The sequence below is a fragment of the Micromesistius poutassou genome, assembly GCF_964030765.1.
Source record: "Micromesistius poutassou genome assembly, chromosome: 7".
NCBI classification, from domain to species: Eukaryota; Metazoa; Chordata; class Actinopteri; order Gadiformes; family Gadidae; genus Micromesistius; species Micromesistius poutassou.
The window spans coordinates 10807560-10832259 of record NC_140277.1 but is presented as its reverse complement, the minus strand read 5'-3'; the positions used below and the strand labels follow the sequence as shown (position 1 = coordinate 10832259).

The 24700-nt window shown below is 45.9% G+C and overlaps 1 protein-coding gene across 5 annotated transcripts in view; it reads right to left on the bottom strand.

The window, feature by feature from the left end:
• The window catches only part of ltbp1 (latent transforming growth factor beta binding protein 1), a 70735-nt gene that overhangs the window by 15791 nt on the left and 30244 nt on the right, over positions 1 to 24700 (bottom strand). The window contains exons 5-19 of one of the 5 annotated variants that reach the window (XM_084470838.1): positions 24414 to 24581; positions 18782 to 18979; positions 17770 to 18056; positions 16473 to 16575; positions 11882 to 11941; positions 10725 to 10847; positions 7715 to 7879; positions 6637 to 6810; positions 4856 to 4878; positions 4100 to 4202; positions 3736 to 3822; positions 2356 to 2481; positions 1940 to 2065; positions 718 to 843; positions 58 to 177 (exon numbers count right to left, since the gene is read on the bottom strand). In XM_084470838.1, the coding sequence (XP_084326964.1) occupies positions 58 to 177; positions 718 to 843; positions 1940 to 2065; positions 2356 to 2481; positions 3736 to 3822; positions 4100 to 4202; positions 4856 to 4878; positions 6637 to 6810; positions 7715 to 7879; positions 10725 to 10847; positions 11882 to 11941; positions 16473 to 16575; positions 17770 to 18056; positions 18782 to 18979; positions 24414 to 24581 (1989 nt within the window). The remainder of the gene's footprint in view (positions 1 to 57; positions 178 to 717; positions 844 to 1939; positions 2066 to 2355; positions 2482 to 3735; positions 3823 to 4099; positions 4203 to 4855; positions 4879 to 6636; positions 6811 to 7714; positions 7880 to 10724; positions 10848 to 11881; positions 11942 to 16472; positions 16576 to 17769; positions 18057 to 18781; positions 18980 to 24413; positions 24582 to 24700) is intronic. The other 4 variants (XM_084470839.1, XM_084470840.1, XM_084470841.1 and 1 more) reach the window with 4 other exon arrangements.

The window sequence follows — 24700 nt, the reverse complement described above, 5'->3', positions numbered from 1 at the left end:
AACACACACACACACACACACACACACACACACACACACACAGCTGGGGCCACCTACCCTCACACTGCCCCCCCCGGCCGTGGAGGCCTGGCTGACAGGTGCCACACCTGTAGGATCCCTGCATGTTGAAGCAGATCCCCGATGGACACACCGTCCGGTTCACACACTCGTCAATATCTGGTGAGGAAACAGGAGGGGAAGGTTCTGTCAAATACACTGATGTTATTTACTCCAGCTTGGATAACAGGCTGTAATGAGACAGCTCATAGTGTTTCCTGCTAAAAGTGCTGTTTAAGCAGGTATACATTGTTATTTTGCTATGCTGGAGTGATTTTGGAAAATTCTTAAGTGAACAAGAAACAACAATAAACTCAACACTTGGCTAAACACTAAAGGTTTTGTGTTAAGCACACTTAGCTTAACACAAAAAAAACGAAACTAAATCCTAAATTAAATTAAACACAAAGCTAAACCAAGTTAAGGATAATAACAAATAGGTACCAGCCAGTCAGAAACGAGTTAGAAAGAGCAATATACAACAATCCTACTTATATGACGCATATGAACAACTACAAATTACATTGGTAGCCAAACTTCTCCCTCGATGTCTTCTACTACTATTAATTTGATTATTATAATTATTATAATATTACAAACTGAACTGTATTTGTCAGGCTCCTTCCTAAGTGTGATAATGGGATAGGTCTGGTGCAGTACCTGCACAGGCTCCGGTGGAGGTAAGTCTGAACCCTCTCTCACAACCCCGGCAGAAGAAGGACCCTTGGGTGTTGAAACAGGTCTCCCCGTCCGGACACAGGTTGGGCGTCTGGCACTCGTCCACGTCTGAATACACACAGGTCACACACTGTCATACCGCACTTACATAGAAAGCTACAAATACTAACCCTATACTGACTTACATCTACATGAAATAAAAAACAATCAATTAATAAATAATGCATTTTAACATTTAGATTAGTGCTACTCTTGATGTGTATATAGATATATTTTCTGTACAAAGTTTTATCCTTATTTTAACTTTCGTGTCAGGACGACCTGAGTGATGAAGAGAAACCCATAGTAGTTAACCGCATTCATGACTTTTTATTTCTACACCGCAGAGATTACACATCAGTCTGGAACGCCCGGGCATTGCAAAAGTTTACTGGAACGACCGGGGTGATAAGTGAAAAGCATTCATCTCATTCCAGATGTGAAACACATGGAACACAAACTGATTCCTGGAAATTATTGTTGGCTGTTTGTTTTTTATGTTTCACGATCGAGTTCTCTCATTCCTGATGCGCAGTGCAGGCGGGGTCAAAGGTTAAAAAAGTTTTGCTGCCGCTCAAGTTTAGTTTGGTTGGCTTTTCGTTGACCTGCTGGAGCAGCTACGTGGTTTCAATATTTCATAACATATCCGAATATTCCTCCCTCTTCACCTTGGCATGATAGGCCGCTAGTCTTAATAATAGATAACATCCCAGCATACACGCCGGAATATAAATCTGATAAAAGTGGAAACAGACAACCAGGGAAATCATAAATAAAACCTTGTTATTTTATCTGTCAATGCCATAAATATATATTTTGTCTCACAAAATCACATGTTTTCATCACTGCTTCTCCACTGGCATTTCTGTGTGTGTGTGTGTGTGTGTGTGTGTGTGTGTGTGTGTGTGGGGAGCGAAGGGGGGGGGGTGGGGTGGGGGTTCCTATTGCACGTAAACACAGACTGGACAGTAATGGTCCCCCCTCCCCACTGAAATGGTGCTAGTGGGGGGGGGGGGGGGGGGGGGGGGTGGTCCGCAAGCCACTGTGCTATACTTTTAGCACAGTGTCCGACACAGACTCTGAATAATAGTTTAGTAGGCATCACAGGGTATCATGCATGTTTTTGTATGTTTGTGTGTTTGTTTGTTTGTTTGTTTGTGTGTACCGATGCAGGCGGTGCCCTCCTCGTCGGTGGTGAACCCTGATTGGCAGACACACAGGAAGCTGCCGGGCGTGTTCCTGCAGCGCCCCCTGGAGCACAGAGAGGGATTCTCCACGCACTCATCTACATCTGGACATACATGCACACACACAGACAAAACAAACAACACACAATCTCAATAAAAATGTTTTTGATTTTTCAGCAGTACAACGATGACGTCAGATTCAATTTGACCTTTGCGCCTCCATTTTTACACAGGCAGGGTTGGGGACTGGTCTAAAAAGACCCCTGATTATAACCAGACCCTGGACCAAATCAACCAGACCAGTAGCTCCTCCCTCCACCACTTCACGTCGGGAGGAACATCATGTATTGATCTGGCAGGTGAATGAGTGATTGATTCGGCGCGACCAACTTACCTACGCAGGTGGTGCGGCTGGTGTCCAGGCGGTGGCCCTCGTTGCAATGGCAGGTGTAGCCTTCCACCAGGTTGTAGCAGATGCCCTTGCCACAGATACGAGGGCTCACCACGCACTCGTTCACCTCTGGACCACAAAACAACCCATGCATGGTTTAAGGACCCCCTGATGTAGGGGCTATAGGGCTGTGGGGCGCCCCGACAAAAAATCTCATCATCTATTTAGCTTTTCTTTGACCACATTTTCTTTCGAAGCTCTGTGAACTTGGACAGAAAATTCACAAGTGCAGAATTGTCTAGTGGTTAGGGTGTTGACTCCCCCCCACGCCAATGTCCTCAGTCTACCTACAGCCATCATTGAGCAAGACAGCCCTTAACCCCCTACCTGCTCCTTAATGACATGTGACATGAGACTCTTGGGGTAAAATCAATGCTAAGTGACTAAATAGGAGTAGTACTAGAAGTAGAAGTAATAATAATAAATAGTAGTAGTAATTCAGCACTTATCTTCCAGTGCTAACTTTCAAAGAAGTCAGAGTTGCTCTTTCTTGAAATTCAATAATAGAAAGAAATAAATGTTTTAAGGTTTGGGTTTAATAAAAATAAAACAACCACGCGCATACACACACACACACACACACACACACACACACACACACACACAACCACACAACCACACACTGAAAGCAGCCTGAGGTTATGGACATTCGCCGAGCGAGAATTACCAAATATCCACTGTGGTTTTGTCAGTCTGCCCAACTATGGTAGCAGAGGTCCTGCCATCACAGCTCTCTTGCATTTCCTTCTCTCTCTCTCTCCCTCTCTCCATTTGTCGCTCTCTTTCACCCTTTCGCTCTCCCTTCTGTCTCTATGCCCTGCTCTCTTTTTGTCCCTATTTCTCCCGTGGCCCAACTGACTGTTCCTCCTATTTTCACCAGGCTCAAAGTAAAAATATTTTCTCTGACCTCTCAAACCATCACCAATCACAGTCCATGGATACAAGCTCCCACTGTTTTATTTGTCAGATAAGAGCTGTTTTTGTCCTTCTTTGAAACATCCCATTGACCAACATTGGCCTTATGGACTACTGCCATAAGGACTACTAAGATTTATGTTGTTGACACCAAAGTACATTTAGAAAAGGAATGCAACCTCTTGCAAAAACAACCCGGTATCATGCCACAGGCAACACAACTCATTGATTACCTTAAGTAGAGACAGCAGAGCACGACCTAGCAACTCTAAATCCAACTAGCAATCACTCCAAACCTAGCACTGGTGCCAAATGCGGACACTGATCATGGGCCTTATACCTGTTATGAAGGACCGGGGAAGACAAACAAGACAGTTCTATAGGAGGAGGACCAGGTCTTTCTCTCACCTGCTGACTGCGTAGGAGCGATGTCCTGGCCTGCGTTGGATGGCAGCAGCTCCACCGGGGCGGGAGGAGAACTCCTCTCATACACCTCTGTGGGAGTCGAAGGAACCAGAAAGGAAGAGACCCAGGAAAGATTGGCAGAACAGACAATTACACAAAGGATATGCTGTACATTTTTCCATTTAACCACATGATGATACCCAACGTGAACGTCGAACCAACGGGAAAAAAACGAAGAATAATTAAATTACATCATTTGTACAAATTCCAATTTTTTTTTTGTATATGCAGACGACGTTCATGTATTTACGACTGACACAGTAAACATTGAATTAATGTTTGTAGAGGAGAGGAGTTAGAAGGACACCTGGGTAGGCAGTCTCCATCTTGACAGTGAACACACCAGGCGAGAGCTGAGGTTGGATGGGGTCAACTAATGTCCTATCACTAACCCCAGGAACTAGCAGCTTCTTCAACAACAAGAAGACACACAACAACATGAACCCACAGAAGAGCAACAGGTCAGTACGTCAACGTGTACGACGCTTTGTGTAACATACAAGGGCTATAACCCTTAGGAGCTTCGGCAATGAGCGGCACTGCTGACGCCATGCGAAACGGTCGCCGTAGACATAAGCTTATTAGCGTTAAGCTAGCATGGCAGCTTGGTAGAATTTGAAAAAGAAAAGTGGGATGAAATAATAAGGAAATTATTTGATAACAAAGCAAGACCGAATTGCCTGGTGAATCAGAGGAAAAGATTGAAACTTGTAGAGCGGGAACCTTGGATGTTTTTGATGAAATCAGCAAGAAAGCAATAGATATGAATCGAACGCCATTTTGTAAAATAAATTACAATCAGGTTTTTCAGTGGAAGCAGGGAGTATTGCACTCTGCTATCCAAGTTAGATTTTGTTGATGAAGAGGCGCCGTGAAGCAGACAGGTATAGTCCGAGAGGCTAATTTGACGAAGCACGTAGCTTGTTATACTGCCCATGGTCATGCTGTCAGACTGCTGACCTCATGCAGAGATGCCACCATTGGCATGTAGCGCGCACATTTTCGTGCATGCAATGGTTTTGAATCATTAATAAATGGAAACGGCATTGGAATGACATCCTACCTGATCATCTGTAGGTGTAGCTACTAACCAAATAGAAAGAAAGGAAACAAGTTTATATAAATATTTATATAAAGGGAGATATATCATGTAATAATGTACGACTGTTCAGTAAGATTGAAATAGCTTCTGTCTCTTCTGAGCACTATCAGGAGGACAAAAAGTGAAAAGTTACCAAGCACATGAATCTACTTGCATGTCTGTTGCAACACAGGTCAAAGGTCAGATTCTAACACGACAGATCAGTCACTTCAGTGATGTCAGAAAACTGTGTTTCCGGCTTAAGCTGTGGTTTGATTCAATTTATTACCTCTTTAAGTGGTATGATAACATCTTTAATATCACAATGTTTTGTTAGTGACCAAAAAACAATGACAACCAAGAAAATGATTATAGACGATGTTATTATCCCCAAAGCCCACCTCCACCGCCACACATCTACCGCAACTCTGGCTCTCGGCTTGCCTGGAAGAGGTGCCAACCTGTCTTGGTGACGAGAGCCACATTAGCCGCCGGTTGGTGTCCAATAGGGAGCTACACAGCCTGGGTGAGGGGCTGTCTGACAGGCCCCTGTCTCCTCTGTCCTCCACGGTTCCTTACCCCTCGGTAACACGTTGTTCCACAGCAGCTTAGCGGCCGTTTTGGACCATGGGTTGGGATAGACACTCTGCCAGCTTCTCTCTCTGCCGACCGGCTGCCAAGCATGCCCTGAATTCTAACCCATAAGAGGAGGACCTAGCTGTACCCCGCGGTGGGCATGCACGTCACACACACACACACACACACACACACACACACACGTCACACACACACACACACACACGTCACACACATACACAGACAAATGCAACACTGGACTAAATGTATGCATATAAACACACACAAACACCCACAGACAAACAAATGTGCACAAACGCACACACACACACACAGACGTACAGATACAGAGTACAGGTAGTACAGGTACAGAGTTAACACACACACACACATACGCACACACGCACACACACATACACATAGCTTGTTTCTCCCCATAGGTTTTTACTCTGTCTAGTGTCTAGAGTAGTGAGCATAGTTGCATTGAAGTGACATGAACACCCTCATCTTTGTAGTCAACTACAACAGGGAGACATGTTATACTGAAAGGGGTCACCTTAGGGCTGTTATTGATTAAATGCAGCTTGCTCCTGTTGTTATGTTATCAGCAGACTGACACGGTGTCATCCATCAATCGTGTGGGAAAAATAACTAAGGCAATTAGTGGGCCGCTACCGCCAGCTACCTTACAATCACACAGGGCGTCGCTGAATTCATCTCCGAGGCAAGGCCAACGTGACAACGACATCCCGATTTACATTCAGCTCCTTCCTGACACACCCCGGAGAAACGACTCATTGTGCCTCTCATCATTTCTGGCCGAGGTCTTTCCTTTGAACTGCATGTTCATCGTAGATTAGAATTCCACAGCTGTCCTCCAGGGCCCTGAATGGAGGAGTGGCCGGAGGAAATCGCTTCGCGGGCCCTGCTGAAAGTTTGTGTTCCTTCTAGCTTTTCCTTCTAGTGCTGTTGGAGAATCACCGTTTTTTCCTGACTCCTCTTAACACTTAATTCTCATTAATGAACTCATTAAGAAGGATCTAGATGAATAAGGATCTGAGAAAATCTCAAATCTCGCATCAACAAGCATGATTGGCCTTCACAATTATCCATTTTGCACACCCCTCTTTAAAATACCAATTGTACATGTCTAGTTGGAGCTCTGCTAAACAATGGTTCAGCCTCACCTGGTATTGGCTCGTCTGTTTCCCCGAAGGCTTCCACTGGTTTCTCGGGCGTGGGCAGTGGGCGTGGCGGGGGCGTGACCACAGGTTCCTGGTAGGTGATGATGGGTTTGTTGACGGGCGGCTTGGGCAGCACAGTGTAGCCCATCCCACCGGGACATATGTCTTTGAACTTGGCTACAAGATGACAGACATGAGAGAAGACCAGACCACGAGATAAACCATGTGTTACGTTAGAGCGTATTCTGCATGGTAGTGGCTTCACGTTTGACAGCGCTAACTTAGATCTGGAGTAGTAGAGATTTAGGTCTTCATCAAAAGTGTCCAATTTCATACGATGCCCTTTTGTAATAATACATTGCCCTGTTATTCTACCAAAAAAATGTTCCCCTCAAGTATCTGACACCAAAGGAAGGTTTCTGCTTTAACAAGCTGTTTGTAAATACTTACAATACACTACTTAACCATGAACACACGGTAGATCCAGAGGATGTTAAGAGGAGTATTTTATATTTCCTCTCAGAGTCCAGCCAATGAGTCCTGGAGGGCTCTGTGAAACTCAGGCCCAGGGAGAGACAGGACACAGCCGCGTTCCAACACTTGATTTTGTTGGCCTGACGGAAGGTCCCTTGTTAACAAGGTGTACCATATAAACACACCACGCAAACACTGCCTCTTTGTTGCTGTGCGGAGCAGCTGGCTATCACAGTCAAAAAAACGTGGAAATTGAGAAAGACCGAAACCCAAAAGGAGCCCAGAACCAAGACACAGACATGTTGACCGAAAGTGATAAGGGGGAGAAAACGACCGGACAAAGGTGGTTGTTGTTGTGGTAGCCACCTGTAATGCATCTAAAAGCAACTACTGTACTAGCAAAGCAGGGGACCACATGCAGACAGGAAGTGTGGGGGGTGATACAGGAAGAGGACTATGGGTCCTACCCGGGTTTCTTTAACACAGGCCCCTTGTTCGTGTTCGCCATTCTTTGCGTTGACGATCCTTTCCGCCCGCATACTTACTACCAGGTCATCTTGGCTACAGTGGGACCCTCTGGGGGGGACGTGAAGGTGGGGAACCTTACCTGTTCCAGGGAGGGGGCAGGGGTCACAGCGCGGACCCCAGGCCTTTCCCACGCTGCAGCAGCACAGCTGTTTGCTCAGCTGGGCCGAGACCGGGTGCAAACACTGCCTCCCAGTGGTGACCAAGCGGTAGCATGCCCCTTTCTCCTCCTGGACGGCTGTGTAGGCTGCAGAGGCAGGTGGTGGAGGTGGTGGAGGAAGATGAGGAGGTGGAGGAGGAGGGAGAGGAGGTGGTAGAGGTGGAGGAGGAGGAGCAGGGAGAGGAGGTGGTAGAGGAGGTGGAGGAGGAGAGGTGGAGGAGGAGAGGTGGAGGAAGGAGAGGTGGAGGAGGAGGAGGAAGATGAGGAGAGGCGGGATGGGGAGGGGGTGGAAGAGGAGGAGCAGGACAAGGGTGGAGGTGAGGTGAACATGGAGGGGGGGGGGGATGCAGGGGAGGAGCGCCAGAGTGCAGGTGACAAACAGGAAAACAAAAATATAGGGGAAAAGGGGGAGAAAACAGACAGGAGGACAAATCAAGCGCCCCTTCACCGTAGAAGCTCTGGAAACCACCGACACACATTCCCCACCCAGCAGAACGACCCAAACCCAACACGCAACCACATCTCTAACCACATACTTGTCAACCCTCCAGATTCACCCAGAAGGGCTTCTCAATACCCCAGGGGTCCAGAATACGCCCTATCTCACTTGATCTGTTATCCAATAGTTCCTTCTAAAAACATTGTGGTGGTTGGCCACTCGTCAGGCCCTTGATGCCTTAAGAGGCCAAATGGAGAAGGCCATGATCCTCAGTATCTTGCGGTCACATTATGATTGGCTAGCTGCAGTCCTCCGATTGAAGTGACCTCATGAAGGCTGTGCTGGCCGACTGTTGCTTGCCATGTTATTTCGTTTTCATACGCCCTCATCTTGGTTTGGAAAATCCTCCATAGTTCTGAGGTCTGGAGGTTGGCAAGTATGTACATTGCTAAAACAACAAACTGGTAATAAAAATACCCTGTATATATATGTTTGTGTATATCCCCACATATGCATTATCAATATGAATTCTAAGCGACAGAAAACCCCATCTAGCATATTTCCACATGGTCGCACCTATATTAAAGTATATAGTACGAGTGAAAGCAAAAAACAGCATAGGCCTATGGACTGACAGAAGGTTTTAAGTATAGGTTTGTGGAAAGAAAATCGAACACGTCAGGGTTTCATGCAAATGCCTCATGCTATATAAAATGCAGCATGCATGCTAATGCCCAGGATGCTACCAGTGCAGGCTAAACTAGAGGCTTGCTAACACACAGAATGCCTCCAGGGCAGGCTAACCTGGTGTCATAATAACGCCCTGCATGCTAGTAGCATAGGCTAGCCTAAGCCATGCAAACACCCAGCAAGCTACCAGCACCATGCTAACACGCAGCGTCCTTGGTCTGTGTTCCTCTACTGTTGCTCATAGTGTGCACACAGGTACTGGAAACCCAGAGCCCAGACCCAAGCAGACGATGGAAAACCACAACACAGTAACCGGCCAGCTCCCTGCCAAAACCCTGTGTGGGCAACGCTTCATAATCTGACCATTTTATAGTTATGGCAATTACCATAAGTTCAGTGAGCTGTTTTTCTGGAGAAAGTCAGGTCTTTACTTCACCACAAAAAAGGGGAGAACAAATCAAAGGTTGGAGAGAGGCGGGGCTTGTTGAAGCCTGTCCTAAGATATCATTGAGCTGAAGAGAAGCCCTTGGCAGATTACATGCAGACACCAAGTTGCCATAATACAGATTTATACTGTGTGTGTGTGTGTGTGTGTGTGCTTTTCTATATATGCATATGTGGCTGTGTCTAGGTGTGCATGCTTGTGTGTATGCATGTATGTGTGTGTCTTTGTGTATATATTTATGTGTATGTGTGTGGTTGGGGGGTCATTAAATAAATGTCTGTTTGTAGAAAAAGTAAAAGCAGAGATTCTGTGTTGTGAAATTGTTGAGGTTTATGAACCAGCCAGCCTCACTCCCGGGTGCTGCGTGACTCTGTCCATCGACAGATGTTTCACTTTATTACATTTTTACACACACACTTAGAGACAGACACACACACAACCACACTAACAAACAAACACACTCAAGCACTCCACCTTCTCACACACAATCAAACTTTGTCCAGACTAGTGGTTAAACAAAGTTGGTATATCTGAAATTGTAAATCTCTCCGTTTCATTGCACATATTTCCTCCCTCCCTCACTCTCTCCCTTCCTCCCCTCAGCATGTTGAATCTATAACTCTCTCGTTCAACAAAAAACCCGGGAGGTACATAAACAGAGATTTGCCGGTTTGGGGGGGACATTCTGCGTTCCACTACAGTGCTTGGTGTAAGGGGTGGTAGGCCTGGGGGAAGGAAGGGGTGGGAGTATGGTCTGCCGGACGTCAAATTCACACATCATGCTCTGGAACATGCCGTTTCAAGGGTTTCCTGGGATAGGCGCACATGTCATCGCTCATCGGCAGACCTCAAGTAGCATGAGCGGACATCCTGTTGAGTTTTAGCTAAGCACTGGGGGGACATCTCGAACTCCATGAAACGCAAACAGATAATCCTGCGGGTTAGGTCCGTCATCTTTAGAGGGAAAGTCGGGCTTATGAAATATCACGAACCGTGTTATTGAAAAAGCATGCGGATATGATTAGGATTACAGGTTGGATTACAGAGGGCTTAACGCCACTGGACTCTCACAGTGTGGATGACCGACAATCACGTGGAAGAAGAGAGGAGAAAACGAGAGTGAGGGAGGAACAGATAGATAGATAGAGAGAGAGAGGGAGAGGAGGTGAGAAAGAGAGAGGGAGAGAAAGAGAAAGAGAAAAAGAGACAAATAAAAAACGGGAGACAGAAAGAAAAATACAAAAATAGAGAGAGAGAGAGAGAGAGAGAGAGAGAGAGAGAGAGAGGGGCAGAAAACAGGACAGCGAGAGACGGAGAGATCGAGGTCTGATCTGATGCAGGTGAAGGACGCTACTTACGTATGCAGGTGGCGAGGGAGGGATCGGGGATGAAGCCCGCCTTACAGCGACACCGGTAGCTGCCCACCGTGTTCAGACACTCCCCGTTAGGACACACCCCCTGGAGCTGGCACTCATTCACGTCTGTCCACCGACACAAAATCAACACGCTTGTTTTGTGTTTATTTTATTCCTAACTTTGCCTTTATTTTCTCACTTTCTAAAATGCTTCTTTTTTTTTTACTTTGCCTTTCTAAAATGTTTTTTTTTAAACTTTGCCTTTATTTTCTATCTATTTTACTTTTTACTTATCTATTATTTTCTTTTATTGTATGACAATGTTTATATGTGAAGCACTTTGAGTCTGCCTTGTGTATGAAAAGTGCTATATAAATAAAGTTGCCTTGCCTTGCCTTTTTATTTGGGTCTTTCTTAACCCTATTGGGCTAATCCTGAGTGGCTATGACTTTGAAACATTTGAGATAATAAAATATACTAACTTCTTGACGGGAAACGGAAAATTTGGGGAATTTAACAATATATAAAACATGTTGTATAAATATACAACATTGATACATACAATCTAGAAACATACCAGACATAATATGAAGAGCCACGCTACAGCCAAAAACTATATCCAATCAAAACCACCTAACGAACCAGAGTTAGCTTGCAGCAGTAGCAACAATGGGTATCATGTTTCTACAGTGGCTCAGTGGTGCATTCAGGCTGCTGTCCTTCCAACTGTAACTGTAATACATAGCTGCAGCCCCTGAAATAAAACTGCTAAATTTGTTTTCTCCTGTCGCCCCCTGCCCTTACTTTAACCTGCTCAGAGAACATTTGTCTGCTGGATTTGCGTGTGTGTATGCAGTATGTGTGTCTCTGAATTTTCTGATTTTCCTCTGCTTTGAGTTGTGCTCATTTCAGGTCTGAATACTTTTGTTTCTGTTCGGTTCTGCCTGGCCCTTGACTTAGTCATCAGAGATGAGATGGAAAGATGGATCAACGGTAGGGATGGGCAGGAGAGACAAGGGTGCTGGATGTGTACACAGAGAAGGGAACTGAAGAGTCTGTGTGTAAAACCCATAAAGGATTATGAAACACGTGTTCCGAGCATGTGTGAAAACAATCAAACAAAAGACGCCTCCGAAGGGAATCAGGGAAGAGGCTCTTACCTTGGCAGTGAGAGTTGTTGATGCGCTTGTATCCAGGGGGACAGTCCATGAGAGGGATGGCTGGATGGGGAGCAGGAGGGAGAACAAGCGCCACAATAAATAGTGTATAATAATCTACATTGGTATGTACAAAAGCATCGTGCATGTAATGACAACAGTATGATATTTACTTTAAAGCCCAAAGCACACAGAGCGCAAATTTGTCTACATATTTGAATGGCTACACAAAATATTACTCAAATACTTTTGTTTTAATGGAGCAATACTGTCCATTACGTCAGCTAAATGATTCCATGTCTTAAATTAAACATTAAACATTACTGCTTACAGTAAGTACCTCCAGTGATTGACGGTATTGATCTTGCACACACTTCACAAAACACTTAATAATGAAACACAAATAATCTCAGAGTCCTTGGAATCCAACCATCCGGTGATATCACATGACTTGGTTTCTGGATCAGATGTACAATACATCACAAAGTGAAAGGGATGACGGGTAATTTAATAAGGGAATATCTTGGCTGGAGAAGAGCTCCTTGGACCAAAGAAAAGGTTTCAGTACCTGAAGCCATTAAAAGCCTCCATCACAAAGGATTAAGGTCCATCCAAGGTTTAGGATAAGAGACGTGGTGAAAATCCATTTAAACATGGAACTGTGAAGCCCTTTGAGGCTGTAATGTGAAAAATGGGGGATTTATAAAGAAACCAAAAAACTAGATTCAACCATACTTCAAATGCCACACCTCCTGGCCAAGGCAGCACAACCAAGATAAAAAATGCTTTATGTCCCTCAGGTCACTCTGAACCAGGCTTTGAGGAGAATTCGGACCAGCTTGTAAGCAGGGGGACTTCAGACTTCACTGGAAACTGTCAGACTAATGGAGAGGAGGATTAATAGCCCTGACTTCCTCAAGCGTCAATGCGAACCAGGAAACACATGCCTTCCTATTGAGGAAGTGATCCCGCTGGGGACCTCTGAACAAAGGCAGACCAGGAGTGAAGTTAAAAGTGTTAAACTCAGGTGGGAGAAGCAACATCTACCCCCTTCAGCTATGATGATGCTGTTGTAGAGAAAATATTAAGTTGTTCGAAACTCACTCAGAAACAGTGAGATCGTTCACAAGATGACCTAAATAGCCCACATATTATGTATAGACCATATTTAGACTTTTTTGCGCTAAAGATCGTTTCTAGGTTTCTAAGTCACTAACACCAAATCACGGACAATTTAAGAAGCAAATGTGCAAACATCAGAAACAATCCCACTGTTTGTCCCAGGAAAAGAACCGATTTGCAACCCAGGGATAACCCCTGAAATCCACATCCTAAACCCCCAGCTGCCCTGTACCAGACCCAGCAGTCCCCAGCTGTCAGGGCCTGGTACCGACTGCAGGAGTCTGCAAGTCACTGCTTGAGAGCTGGTCGAGAGCTCCAGCAAGGGACGGACAAAGACCCCTAAAGAGGCTTTTCTCTCTCCTTTCCCATTCCTCGCCCAGCGGCGAGGTGGCACCAGGCGGAGCTCATGCCTGAAGCAGATTGGTGGCTTGCTCAACCCGGGAGCCAACAGAACAGGGCAAGGTTTGTTGGAGTGCAAAGCCAATCTCCTACGACCGTCTACAGGTGTCCCTGGGACACAATGGGGGCTGTTGAACGCCCCGTTCCTGGGAGCAACCACTAGGAGAACGCTGGGTCCTTTTAGAAGGTTTCTCTGGATCAATACTCTTTGTGGAAGCACCTACGGAAGACCGGTCGAAAGTCTCAAAGAAATAATACAGAGAAAAGTTTGGGTATATTATGGGATTCGGAGGAAGAAAGCACATTTTAGGCAGGAAAAGTTAGCAAGTTCATGTTCTCAAGAATGAAACCATTATAACTCCATTGAGCTTCAAGGCTTGTTTTTGGTCATGTATTTTTTTCTGATGTGCTTCTAAAGCACACTGATCATTATTTTTCTCAAAGTCATGGGAACCTGGCGCCATAACACTAGTGTTATGAAAAAGAAGTCATTATGTATATCCAATTCCATATTTCATAAGCAGACCCAGGTGAAATGCAGTAAAAGGACTTCACACAACAAACAGTAGCGGCTAACGCGAAAGCTCTCAGCCAACAATCGGCTTCCATGTACAGAAAGACATAATGGTGGGGGGGAGGGGGGGATCTTGGTATGGTGAAGGGTGGGCGGCTTTGATACTGATCTTGTGTGTGTGTGTGTGTGTGTGTGTGTGTGTGTGTGTGTGTGTGTGTTTGATATTGTGAATTAGTGTGTATGTGTGAATGTGTGTATGAGTTTGTGTGTTTACGTGTGTGTGTGTGTGTGTGTGTGTGTGTGTATGTGTGTGTGTGTGTGTGTGTGTGTGTGTAGACCTGCAGGCTGGAGCTCAGCACTGCAAATTAGATTCTTATGAACTTCCTGTGGGAGCATTCATGTAACACGACCCCCACTCACAAACGCACTGACGGACACACATGGATATGCATGTGCACGCACACACAGGTTCACAAGCTTACATGCACGCACACACATAGATTCACATTCTCTCAAGCACACACACACAGACATACACACACACATACACACGTACACACAGAATGACAAGCTCACGCAGGCATACACATACACACGCAAACATTCACAGTGTCACAGGCACACAGACTTGCAACTACACAGACATGCACAGACAGATTTGCGAGCACGCATGTATACACACCCACACCCACACACACACACAGTAACACAGAGTCAAGATTTCAAACACACAAACACACATACTTTCACCCCCTCTCATGTCTGAGGAGTAAAGCCATAAATCTATAAAGGGGAGAGATGGAGTGTAGGGCGGGGGGGGGGGGGGGGACCCGGGTCAAATTCTCTAGGTTACAACCTCTAACAGTTAAGACAAGGGGAGGAGGGGAGGGGGAGGAAACGGGGGTTGAGGGGGTGAGGTCGACGATGAAGTCATCCAAAACACCCGTCCCCACCCCCCTACCAACTCCTTCCGGAAATAACCGTGTGAATGACATTCGTCTGACAGTTTGCCCCCGTGTGAACACAACAGGCTGCATTTCAGCCCTGTGTCTTGGCTCAGGTATTCTGGGCACTGCCAGCTGAAGCCAGCCAGCGAGACAGAAAGGCCTGAAGACTGTTTGGAGACTGTTTTTAGACGAGGGCTGGGGGATTCCAGGGAATGGATCTGGAACCCATTCCGGTCTCCGGGAGACTCTGGTCAGATGTGGGAGAGTGTTTGTCAGGAGGAAACGTACAGAAGCCTCGATGCCCGGGAATATCAAGACACACTCCGGTTGTACTCAGAGCTTTGTTTACAATTATTTTTGCACAGAATGGGTTCATGTAAGTAGGGTGTAAAAGGAACGTTATTGACAACTATAGATGGGAAATAAATTATCCATGTCAAGTTCTAGGCTCATTTATGAAAGAATATCTTCCACGCCTGCAACATATTGATGAATACCCCTTCCAACTTGATACACTAATAGCACTTCAAAAACACTATTATCATCTTGTGTATAACATAACAATAACGACGCATCTACAAAATGATGTAGTTATACATTTATACCACACAAATTTGTAAACAGCTATATATGGACATTTATGTAAATGTATAACGCTTGCATTGTATCCTAGAATGTATACAGTGTTAAGCTTGTCTGTATGAGTTAAGAAAATTGAAAATTAGAGCCACAGAAGCGACGTAGTCGAATAAGTCTGGCTTAGTTTTGGCGACACTACACCCATATATGGACAAAAGACGCCCCGTGACGGAATATAAATAAACAGTGAGAGAGAGAGAAGAGAGAGAGAGAGAGAGAGAGAGAGAGAGAGAGAGAGAGAGGGGGATTCTTTGGGAAGAATGTCACTCTATTATAACAAGACAAAGCCCACAGGACCGTGTTTTGGAGCTAGCTGATTGGTTCTGCCAAGATGAGGAACAGACCAGGAACGTAGGATTGTTTCCCCGGTGAGTCAGCATATTCAGAACAATGAACAACCCTGGAACACTACCCAAACCACTGTTTTAATCCTCTCTGAGCCTTCATAAAACACTCCATATTCCTTCAAAACATACAATAATCTATCCCTTCAAAACATTCTCCCTATCCCTTATCCTATCCAGTTCAGATGAAAGCCTCTCCTGCAAAGAGGAAGGTTCACAGATTCACAATTGTATATATCCATGATGTTAAACTGTGTTATACCGATATCATTTACATCATAAATGTTCCGTTCCGTTACATCCCTTTAAACTGTCTAAGGTGTGAAGAAACTCTTTTCAGAGTGGGTAGTTGAAAAAGAATGGAACATTTCACTATTTCAGTCAGTCATTGAGCAGCTGCTTTGATCTAAAGTGACTCACAGTGACTTCAGATAAATGTTGTTAAGGAGCAGGTAGGGGTCAGGGCATCTTGCTCAAGGATACCTAGGTAGACAGAGGTAATTGGGGATCAAACCCAGAACGAAACGCAGAAGCCCACTGTGCTTTTTCTTCACAGAGCGGTTCAAACTGAGGAAATGTGTGATCAGGAGTGAACCCCTTCCCTCCAGCGGTCTTCCCAGGGTACTCACATGGTTTATTGGGACACTGCTGGCACTTGTGGAAGCCCCAGGACGTCCCCACAGAGCCACAGCACTCGTCCTGCTTACTGAGGCCCGGCAGAGCCTTCCCACACTGGGCAGGAACACACACAGACAATTAGTAGGGACACACACACATGGACACATAGACACACATGAGCATGGACACACATAGACACACATAGACACACATAAGCATGGACACACATAGACACACATGAGCATGGACACACAGAAAAAAGAGAGAGGGTACGACATAGACAGAGACAGAGAGAGAGAGAGAGAGAGAGAGAGATTAAAAGAGAGACAGACAGAGAGAGACAGAGAGAGAGAAAGAGAGAGAGAGAGACAGATAGAGAGAGAGATAGAGAGACAGCAGGACAAAGAAAAAAAATTATTGATGCAGCCTCGAGAATAAATAATAAAGGGAGACAGTCAGAAAGATTAAACGAAAAGATAAAATACATGTAGTGACATGAGAAAATACTGGCCTTAAACTAAATATAATTAAAGAGAAACCCACAATGTAGACAGACATAATGTAGACACAACACAGACACACTTCAGCACACACACACATGGCCAGGTGGAAACACAAAGATAAGAGCAACATAAACCTCCCTCTTCCCCGCTATCTCTCCATCTCCCTCGCTGCCTCTCGCAGGCCGACCGACTGCTTATCGCTACACAGTCTGTCGGGCGGTAAAACGTGCACCAAATGAGCCGCCGATGCCTCACAGATAAGCAGGGCGACGCGTCGATATCCGTAATAGACCCGGTTCGTACCGGGGCTCCAAAGACAGGCTTGGCCGAGCGCACCCCAGCGCACACAAAAGGCTCCCTTTAAAACAGGATCTAAACAAGAAACTGAGCAAAGCTGCCGTATAAGCGGGGGGCTCCGTGGATGGGAGTGATTTAGATGTGCTTTGCGTATCTCTAACATCCCCTATTACCAGGGACCGCGTTACGATCAGTAGAACAGACACGTCAGTATGGCGCGAATGCCAATTAGTTTCATTCAATCCCCAAAAAGAAGCGTTGACAGATGGGGTGAGGAATAAAAAGTAATTTATATTTCACTGGATCTAGCTTTGAAGACTAAATCATGGTTACTTTTTTATTTGTTCTATTTTACATCGTTACTCACACAAATAGCTCATTAGGACTGCTTTCCTGCTCAAATATATTCCCCCCCCTTTTTGTTTTGCTATTTTCATACATAAATATGGAACCGTTGGTTCAGAAATAATACTTTAAAAGCCAATTGCTTGTCTAGCTGTTCGAGTACCTGGCTGCCCTGGGTCTCCTGGAAGCAGCGGCCCAGCTGGCTCTTGGAGGTGACAGGCTGGTAGCCCTGCGGCACCTGGTAGCCGTGCTGGGCCGGGTACGCCACGCTGTGGCCATGGTGGCGGATCTTCTGGCTGCTCTCCACGTGGTGGTAGGTGAAGCTGGAGGAGGAGCCGGCCTGAGGGGAGGCCTGGTCCAGGGCGTCCAGCTGGGACACCTGGTGGATCTGCACCGAGGCCTCCGGGGGGTGCTTCACGTGGATGTTGACGATGCCCGGGCCGAACTTCACTGGAGAGAACGGGTGCACCACGGGACATTTAGGAGAGGGTTTTAAAATCAACGCGACAAGAGTGAGACTGAAAAGAATCAAAATTGGCAGTCTAAAATTGATTAAAAAAAGTTAAAGTTTGGCTAAAGTAAAAAAAAACTGGACAGAGCATAGAGTAGCCCAAAGGCACAGCATTGTATTTGCTTATTATCAGGATTGTTGTTTTTGGTGTTTTCTTACATTATTACATGGCTTTGTTGAGTACTTGGTTCTGATTGGTCAATTATGACATTGAGCGTACTGTTATTTCAGAATTACAGACCACTGCTTTGAATAACACACCAAATCATTAGACCAAATAATTTTTGAATTAATAAAATAATGTGTTTTTATTTTATTTGGTCAATTTACTGACAGCTGTGCAGCCATGGCTGCTAGACTGTCTGTTCTCTTATGATCCACCTAAGAAGGTGTTATCACAGGATATGTCCCCTAAGTTTACCTGTGTACCCTTACCTGCTCCTTAATGTATCGTTAAAAAACACAATTCCCTGTGAGACACTTTGGGTAAAATGATCTGCTTGATGACTGAGAAGCAAATATAATTTCCACAAAAAAAAAACATGAATACATTTTATACCAATATAAAATACACTCAGTCCAAATGGAAACGGTTGAAACTAGAATTTCCTCATCTTTCCCCAAGACGGCCAGTGTGCAAAAGTTTTCCCGCCTCTTCTCTTACCGGAGTTCTGCCCGTTGCTGTAGGTCAGGGGGAGCGTGTGCGTGGCGTGCACGTGGGTCTGGCCATAGCCACCGCTCTGCTGGTGCTGTCCACCCTGGACCGCCACCTGGCAGAACTTTCCGGTGAAGTTGGGCGGGCACTGGCACTTATCCCTGGCACTGCACTTACCTCCGTTTATACAGGGGAGGTGGCACACCACTAGGGGGAGAAGGGGGAGGGAGCGGTTGAGAGAGGGGGGGAGGGAAAGGGGGAGGGGGAGAGGGGAGGGGAGAGGAAGGAAGACAAATGAGAAAAAGAGAAAAAGAAAGAAAGAAAAAATTATGTACAATTTATTCATTAATCCAGTGAACAAACGCATTAGGAACATAACTCATAAGTAAGATATGTTTGCGTTTTCTAAATGCATTATCACCATCATCAATGACAATAAACCCAACACACAGAAAACGCCACAGAAAACGACAGAAACTAGAAGTGCATGCAACAATTTCAGTTATCTCTCAATCATTCTCCTAGTTTTCCTGGAACTGTTGAACCCAGGTAACCAACTGAACTTGCAATTGAACGACAACATGCCTCAATCTGACTGTCCAGCTTCTTGCCTATCCGTCTTGTCAGCCGCTGAAGGTTTATTCAGCCACAAAGGAATTTCTGTGAGCGCGCCGGCTAGTCTCCACGTGCACTGTGAACGTCGAATGCGAAGAATGCGAATGGTAGCCAGTTCTAGCTACACTGCACACAGTGGTAGGTACTTGAACAGAGTAAAAAGGCTGCATAAATATTTATATCTATACTTCATATGACATCCAGACAGCTCAATGACAGGCCGGCAGCAACTCCCTTCGGGGGGGAGAGAGTCTATGTGAGGACAGATTCAACAGTGCGTCAGCCTGATCGTGTGCTGGCTGGGGGTTTTTCCTCTCCCTCTATGAATACACATGTGCTTGGGTTGGGGTTTGTGTTTTAACTGGGTCTGCATGAAGTCGTCATCGGTGTGTGACAGTAAGAACACTGAGGGAACATTCCTCATCTCTCCTCCTCGTGAGAGCCTGAAGACCAACAGGTAGACGACAGGAGGGCAACAGGCAGAGGAAAAGAAGTAAGGAAGAACTACATGACGTCGTATACAATAAAACTACAGTAAGTCACTGCCGTCTTCTTGTAGAAAGAGTACAGGAAGAAAGAAAGACTACAAGAAGTCAACAAGAAGGATTGCAGGAATTCAACAAGAAGGACTATAGGAAGCCAACAAGAAGGACTATAGGAAGCCAACAAGAAGGACTATAGGAAGCCAACAAGAAGGATTCAAGGAAGTTCATATGAAAGACTGCTGCCTGCGGGGTAGGCCCTTGACAGCAGACTACTTACTCTAAAAGAACCCTAAAGAACCATGGAAACAAACAGCCATTTACTACCACTGAAATCCTGGAGATGTCGAGCTCCCGCTAGGACCAGCTGTGGGTTACCTGGGGAGAATGTGGCCATGTCCTGCTTTAACTGCACTGTGGTATGGCTCTAATAAAAGGAATCTGCCGTCATCTACTGAAACCCCAGGAGTCAGCCACTCTGCCTCGAGCTAGGAGAGAACCACGCTCCGCGCACACTTAACTATGGACTTTCCTCTCCTGCGATGATTGAACGTTTTGGGCATGAGGGGGGTGGAGAGTGCAAGCCACACTGGTCATTGAAGCCGCAGCCTTTTGTTTACTCTGGTGTCATTCCCTCTGGCAAGAGCCAGGGTTCTCTGAGGATTTGTAGTGGTGACACATAATAACAGAGACAATCAATCTATCCCACCACAACCCGCTCATTATGGCGACAATAACACAGCCGGACCCACACATCTCTGATCCCCCTCGCAGCGCCTCGTCTCCCGGCTTCATCTTCCCTCGGCTCTCCTCCGTTTGATCTCTCACTCTTGTCCTCTAATTCTGTTTCTTTCTGCTCTTTCCTTCTCTCTGTGTCTCTGTCTTTATCTCTCCCTTTCAGATCCTGTTTCAATGTGCATTTCTTTCTCTTACTTTCTGTCGCTCTATTTCTCCAAAAAAAAAGGCAAGACCCTCAAAATAACGAACAGATGTCAGCCCAGCCTTCGCCGCCCAGCTATTCTAACTCTTTGTTGTCCTGGTCTGAATGCACCCTCATCATCGTCATCATGAGATGAAGGGAATCTCTGGCTGGAAGAAACTTCTTGCACTTAGCAAGAAGAAGTTAAACTAGCCACTTGATCTACAGGTGGCAAATAGAAACCACCAAATGATGATTTTGCAGCACTTCCAGCTCCACCAGCCCCACCTTCATCCACCAACACTACCATCCGAGTCCCCAACCACCTCCACCTATCACCTCCACCACCCCAATCCACACACCCACTCCTCCCCCACCACTTACATCCACCACTGACTCTGGCCTCCTTCCCCACCCCCATCCCACCAGCTCAAATCACCCCGCACCTCCATCCACCCTCCACCCCAGCCCCCAACACCCCCCGCCCCACCACCTCCATCAACCTCATAACCCCCATCCACACACCACCACCCTCATCCAATATACCTTCACAGCCCACCACCTTCATCCCCACTGCCTCTGGCTTCCACCACCTCCATCCTTTCAAACCATCCATACCCCATTATTTCCTTATTTCCTTGATCCAACCCCATCCTCCACTCCTGCCCCCAATGCCTCTAGCCTCCTTCCTAAGTGCCAGTTGGGGCCACTAATTGAAGCCCACATCGCAGCCAGCGCAGCCCACCAGAGTTTTGACTCTAAACCACCTGGGGTGTGATGACGAATGACCACAGCGTGGCGTTGACATCCGCTGGTCCGATCCTGAATGACACACGACTGGGGGCTCAACCTGGTGCAATAACAACGCACTGGCAATGCGCCATGTAGAGACCACAGGGTTCAGGTCATTCCCTCTCTCCTTCAAAATAACTTTCCTGTCTGTCCTTACTCTAATAGACACAGGAGATGGGGTGAAAGTGGAGGTGAGAGTGAAACATCTCTTGAAAATGAGGGGAATGGTTTAGTGTGTTCTGGGGGAGCTGGAAGGGGAAGCATTAAAACCGTGCAGGGTTCCACATCCAATACTTATTTATTAGCTTACTTATTAGCAGATGTTCGATAGATGACTCATAATGAGTCATTCATTGGGAACTGAATATCTATCACTGGTCAGGTCCTTATTGGGAGAGGAGCTGTGACTCACTAGCTAGCTTGTGAGTTGAGAAACTAGAAAAAAACGATGCACATGTGGGCAGGCACACACACACACACACACACACACACACACACACACACACACACACACACACACACACACACGCACACACACACACACACACACACACACAAACACACAGTAAGAACACACATGAGCACTATATAATTACAATTAGATAAATTCCATAAAGTGTTTATAATGTAAAGAAATGTTATCTAATCTAATCCCATAAATAAACACACTTCCTCAACTGTTATAACAGCCAGCCCATGGCCCAACAGCTAGGACCAGAGAGGGAGAGGGAGAGGGAGGGAGGGGGGAGGGAGGGAGAGAAGCTGAAGGGGGAAGGTGAATTGAGAGAGTGAGGGTAGGATGGATTGTGGGAAAGAGTTAAACCGAGAAATTATTGAATTTATAGAGAGAAGGAGAGAGAGAGCGGGAGGGAGTATTGAAAAGAGAGAGATAGTGAGAGGGAGAGAGATAATTTAAAGAAGAGAGAACGACAGGGAAAGGAAGAGAGAAAGACTTTCAAGGACGTAGGACATGTCTGGACAGGTAGAGGGAGTAGAAGTGCATGCCAGGTACCCCAGACAGTCACATGACCTCCGTGTCTGATGACAACAGCAGCCTCTCTTCAGAGAAAAACTTCAAAATAAAAGCACACAGTAAAACATAAGTACTGGCTGCCAAGCTCTTGTCAGTATGGCTGACTGTATAGCACACTGCTACTTTTACTTCCAAGGACACTGAGCCCATTTATTTTGCATTCAAAGTAAGGTTTGATGGTCATAAATTAACTATGCTCATCGACTTTATGATTCTATCTTACATATGATTTAAATACAAACAATACCACATGAATTAGGATGTGCGTATCTGTTGCTTTGCATCTGAACTCAAATATAGTATATTTATATAGTTTGCCCTCGATATGAAGGCAGTATTCCCACGTGAACACAAGCCCTCTTTCTCACAGTTAGCCCTTCTAAACCAACTCAACGCGCATTTAATTCTTTGATTACCAGATCCCCTGTTACGGTCCAACCTCCCCTGGTCACCAGACAGCTGAACCCTGGGCCGGTTCTGGGGGCTACAGGGTTTAAACATAATGACTCGGCCCTGTTATTCTGGTGGTTACCCGGTCATACCGATGTGTTCTGCTGAGTCAGACAGGAATGCCTCTGCGCTTGGCTCACCCGGCGCGTGCGTATGTATGTCAGAGAGAGTGAGAGACACGGCAAGACTCCTTTTATGGAGTGAGACAGCCTTAAGACCAGACGGCCTGCCAGCGTCTGTGCAAGGCATTAGAGAACACCCACGTAACACGCTCCGCTGCCGAGCAGACTTCTCATCCAATCCCCCACAGTGGAGGGCCAAAGTGTAGCGTGAAAGTGTACACTTAAATCTAGTGTGGCGTTAAAGTGTGCACTCAAAGCCCCAGGGCACGTCTTTTCACACTGCCCTGAGGTACATCCGTCCGACTCTATCTTCTGCTATCTTGGTGCTGCAGCTTTGGGTTTCATTCATTTCTGAAAGCTAAACAACAGTGAAATGCAATTCTGTACAAGTGGACAGGATTGTAAACGGCCAGGCACGGCGTGAGCTGAGAGTAGCTTGTGTTTGTAGCATCATTTAAGCCTGAGAGTAAACACTCTTCCATGCTTGACACTCTAGCATGGAGCCTAAGATCAACAAGCAGAGAGAGAGCGTCTATCTCACAGCAGAAGGTGTGAAGATCAAGGGTCTACAGATGATAAAATGAAGACGGCAGGGAAGGATGGTGTGTGGTTATAGGTTGTTTTGACTCCTGGCCGAAAGGTCCTAGTTTCGACTCCCCAATGTCCATGATCTCACTGCAGCACAACAACCTGTGTGCCTAACCGCTACCCCCATCTGTCATTTGCCGTTTCATACCCAGATTCAAAGCTGTTGTGAATTCTGAATTCATCATTGTTCACCCAGAGGGGGAGTTCACTGGGTTTGCTGTTGTGAGGACAGTACACTTTTATTTAATTTCCAGAGATAGACAGAATAATTACTTATTCCAAACGAGTGTAGGTAGCAAAACAACAAGATTGTAGTTTGTCTAAAGAAAACTAATCATTTGGCGAAGTTTTCAAAGCTTACCAAGGTAACATCCCTTCCGGACGCACAATGATGAATTTGGAGCTAAACAAATCTTTGGATTCTGGGTAAGACAATTTACAGATACCTCAGCATATCCCTTTAACGACCTGGCTGTATCTGAATCAATTCACTATCGGTCGCTGTGGATAATGCACCTACTAAATGACTAAATGAATAAAAGAGCATATGGTATTTAGTTATAATAGTATAAAGCATAGTATATAGCAAACGGTAACCAGTGTAGTATAGTTCATAGTAAATAGTAAGCCACCTACTCACCTACTCTGAAGTTGGGTGCAGTCAGCGTGTCGGTGGCGTGTCCGTTCTCGCTGATGATGGTGGTGGTGTTCCCCAGCTCGCAGTTGTTGTGACAGCGGCCGCCCATGCAGGTCACCTTGCAGATGGTGGGCGTGAACACCACCTTGATGCGCCCCGTGTGGTTGCTCACTGCGGGCGGGGTCGTGGGGTACACCAGGGCCGAGAGGGGGAGAAGGAGGCAGAGGAGGAGGCACAGATTAACCACCCGTCGATCCATTGGTGTCAATCGGCAGGATTTTGTCACTTTT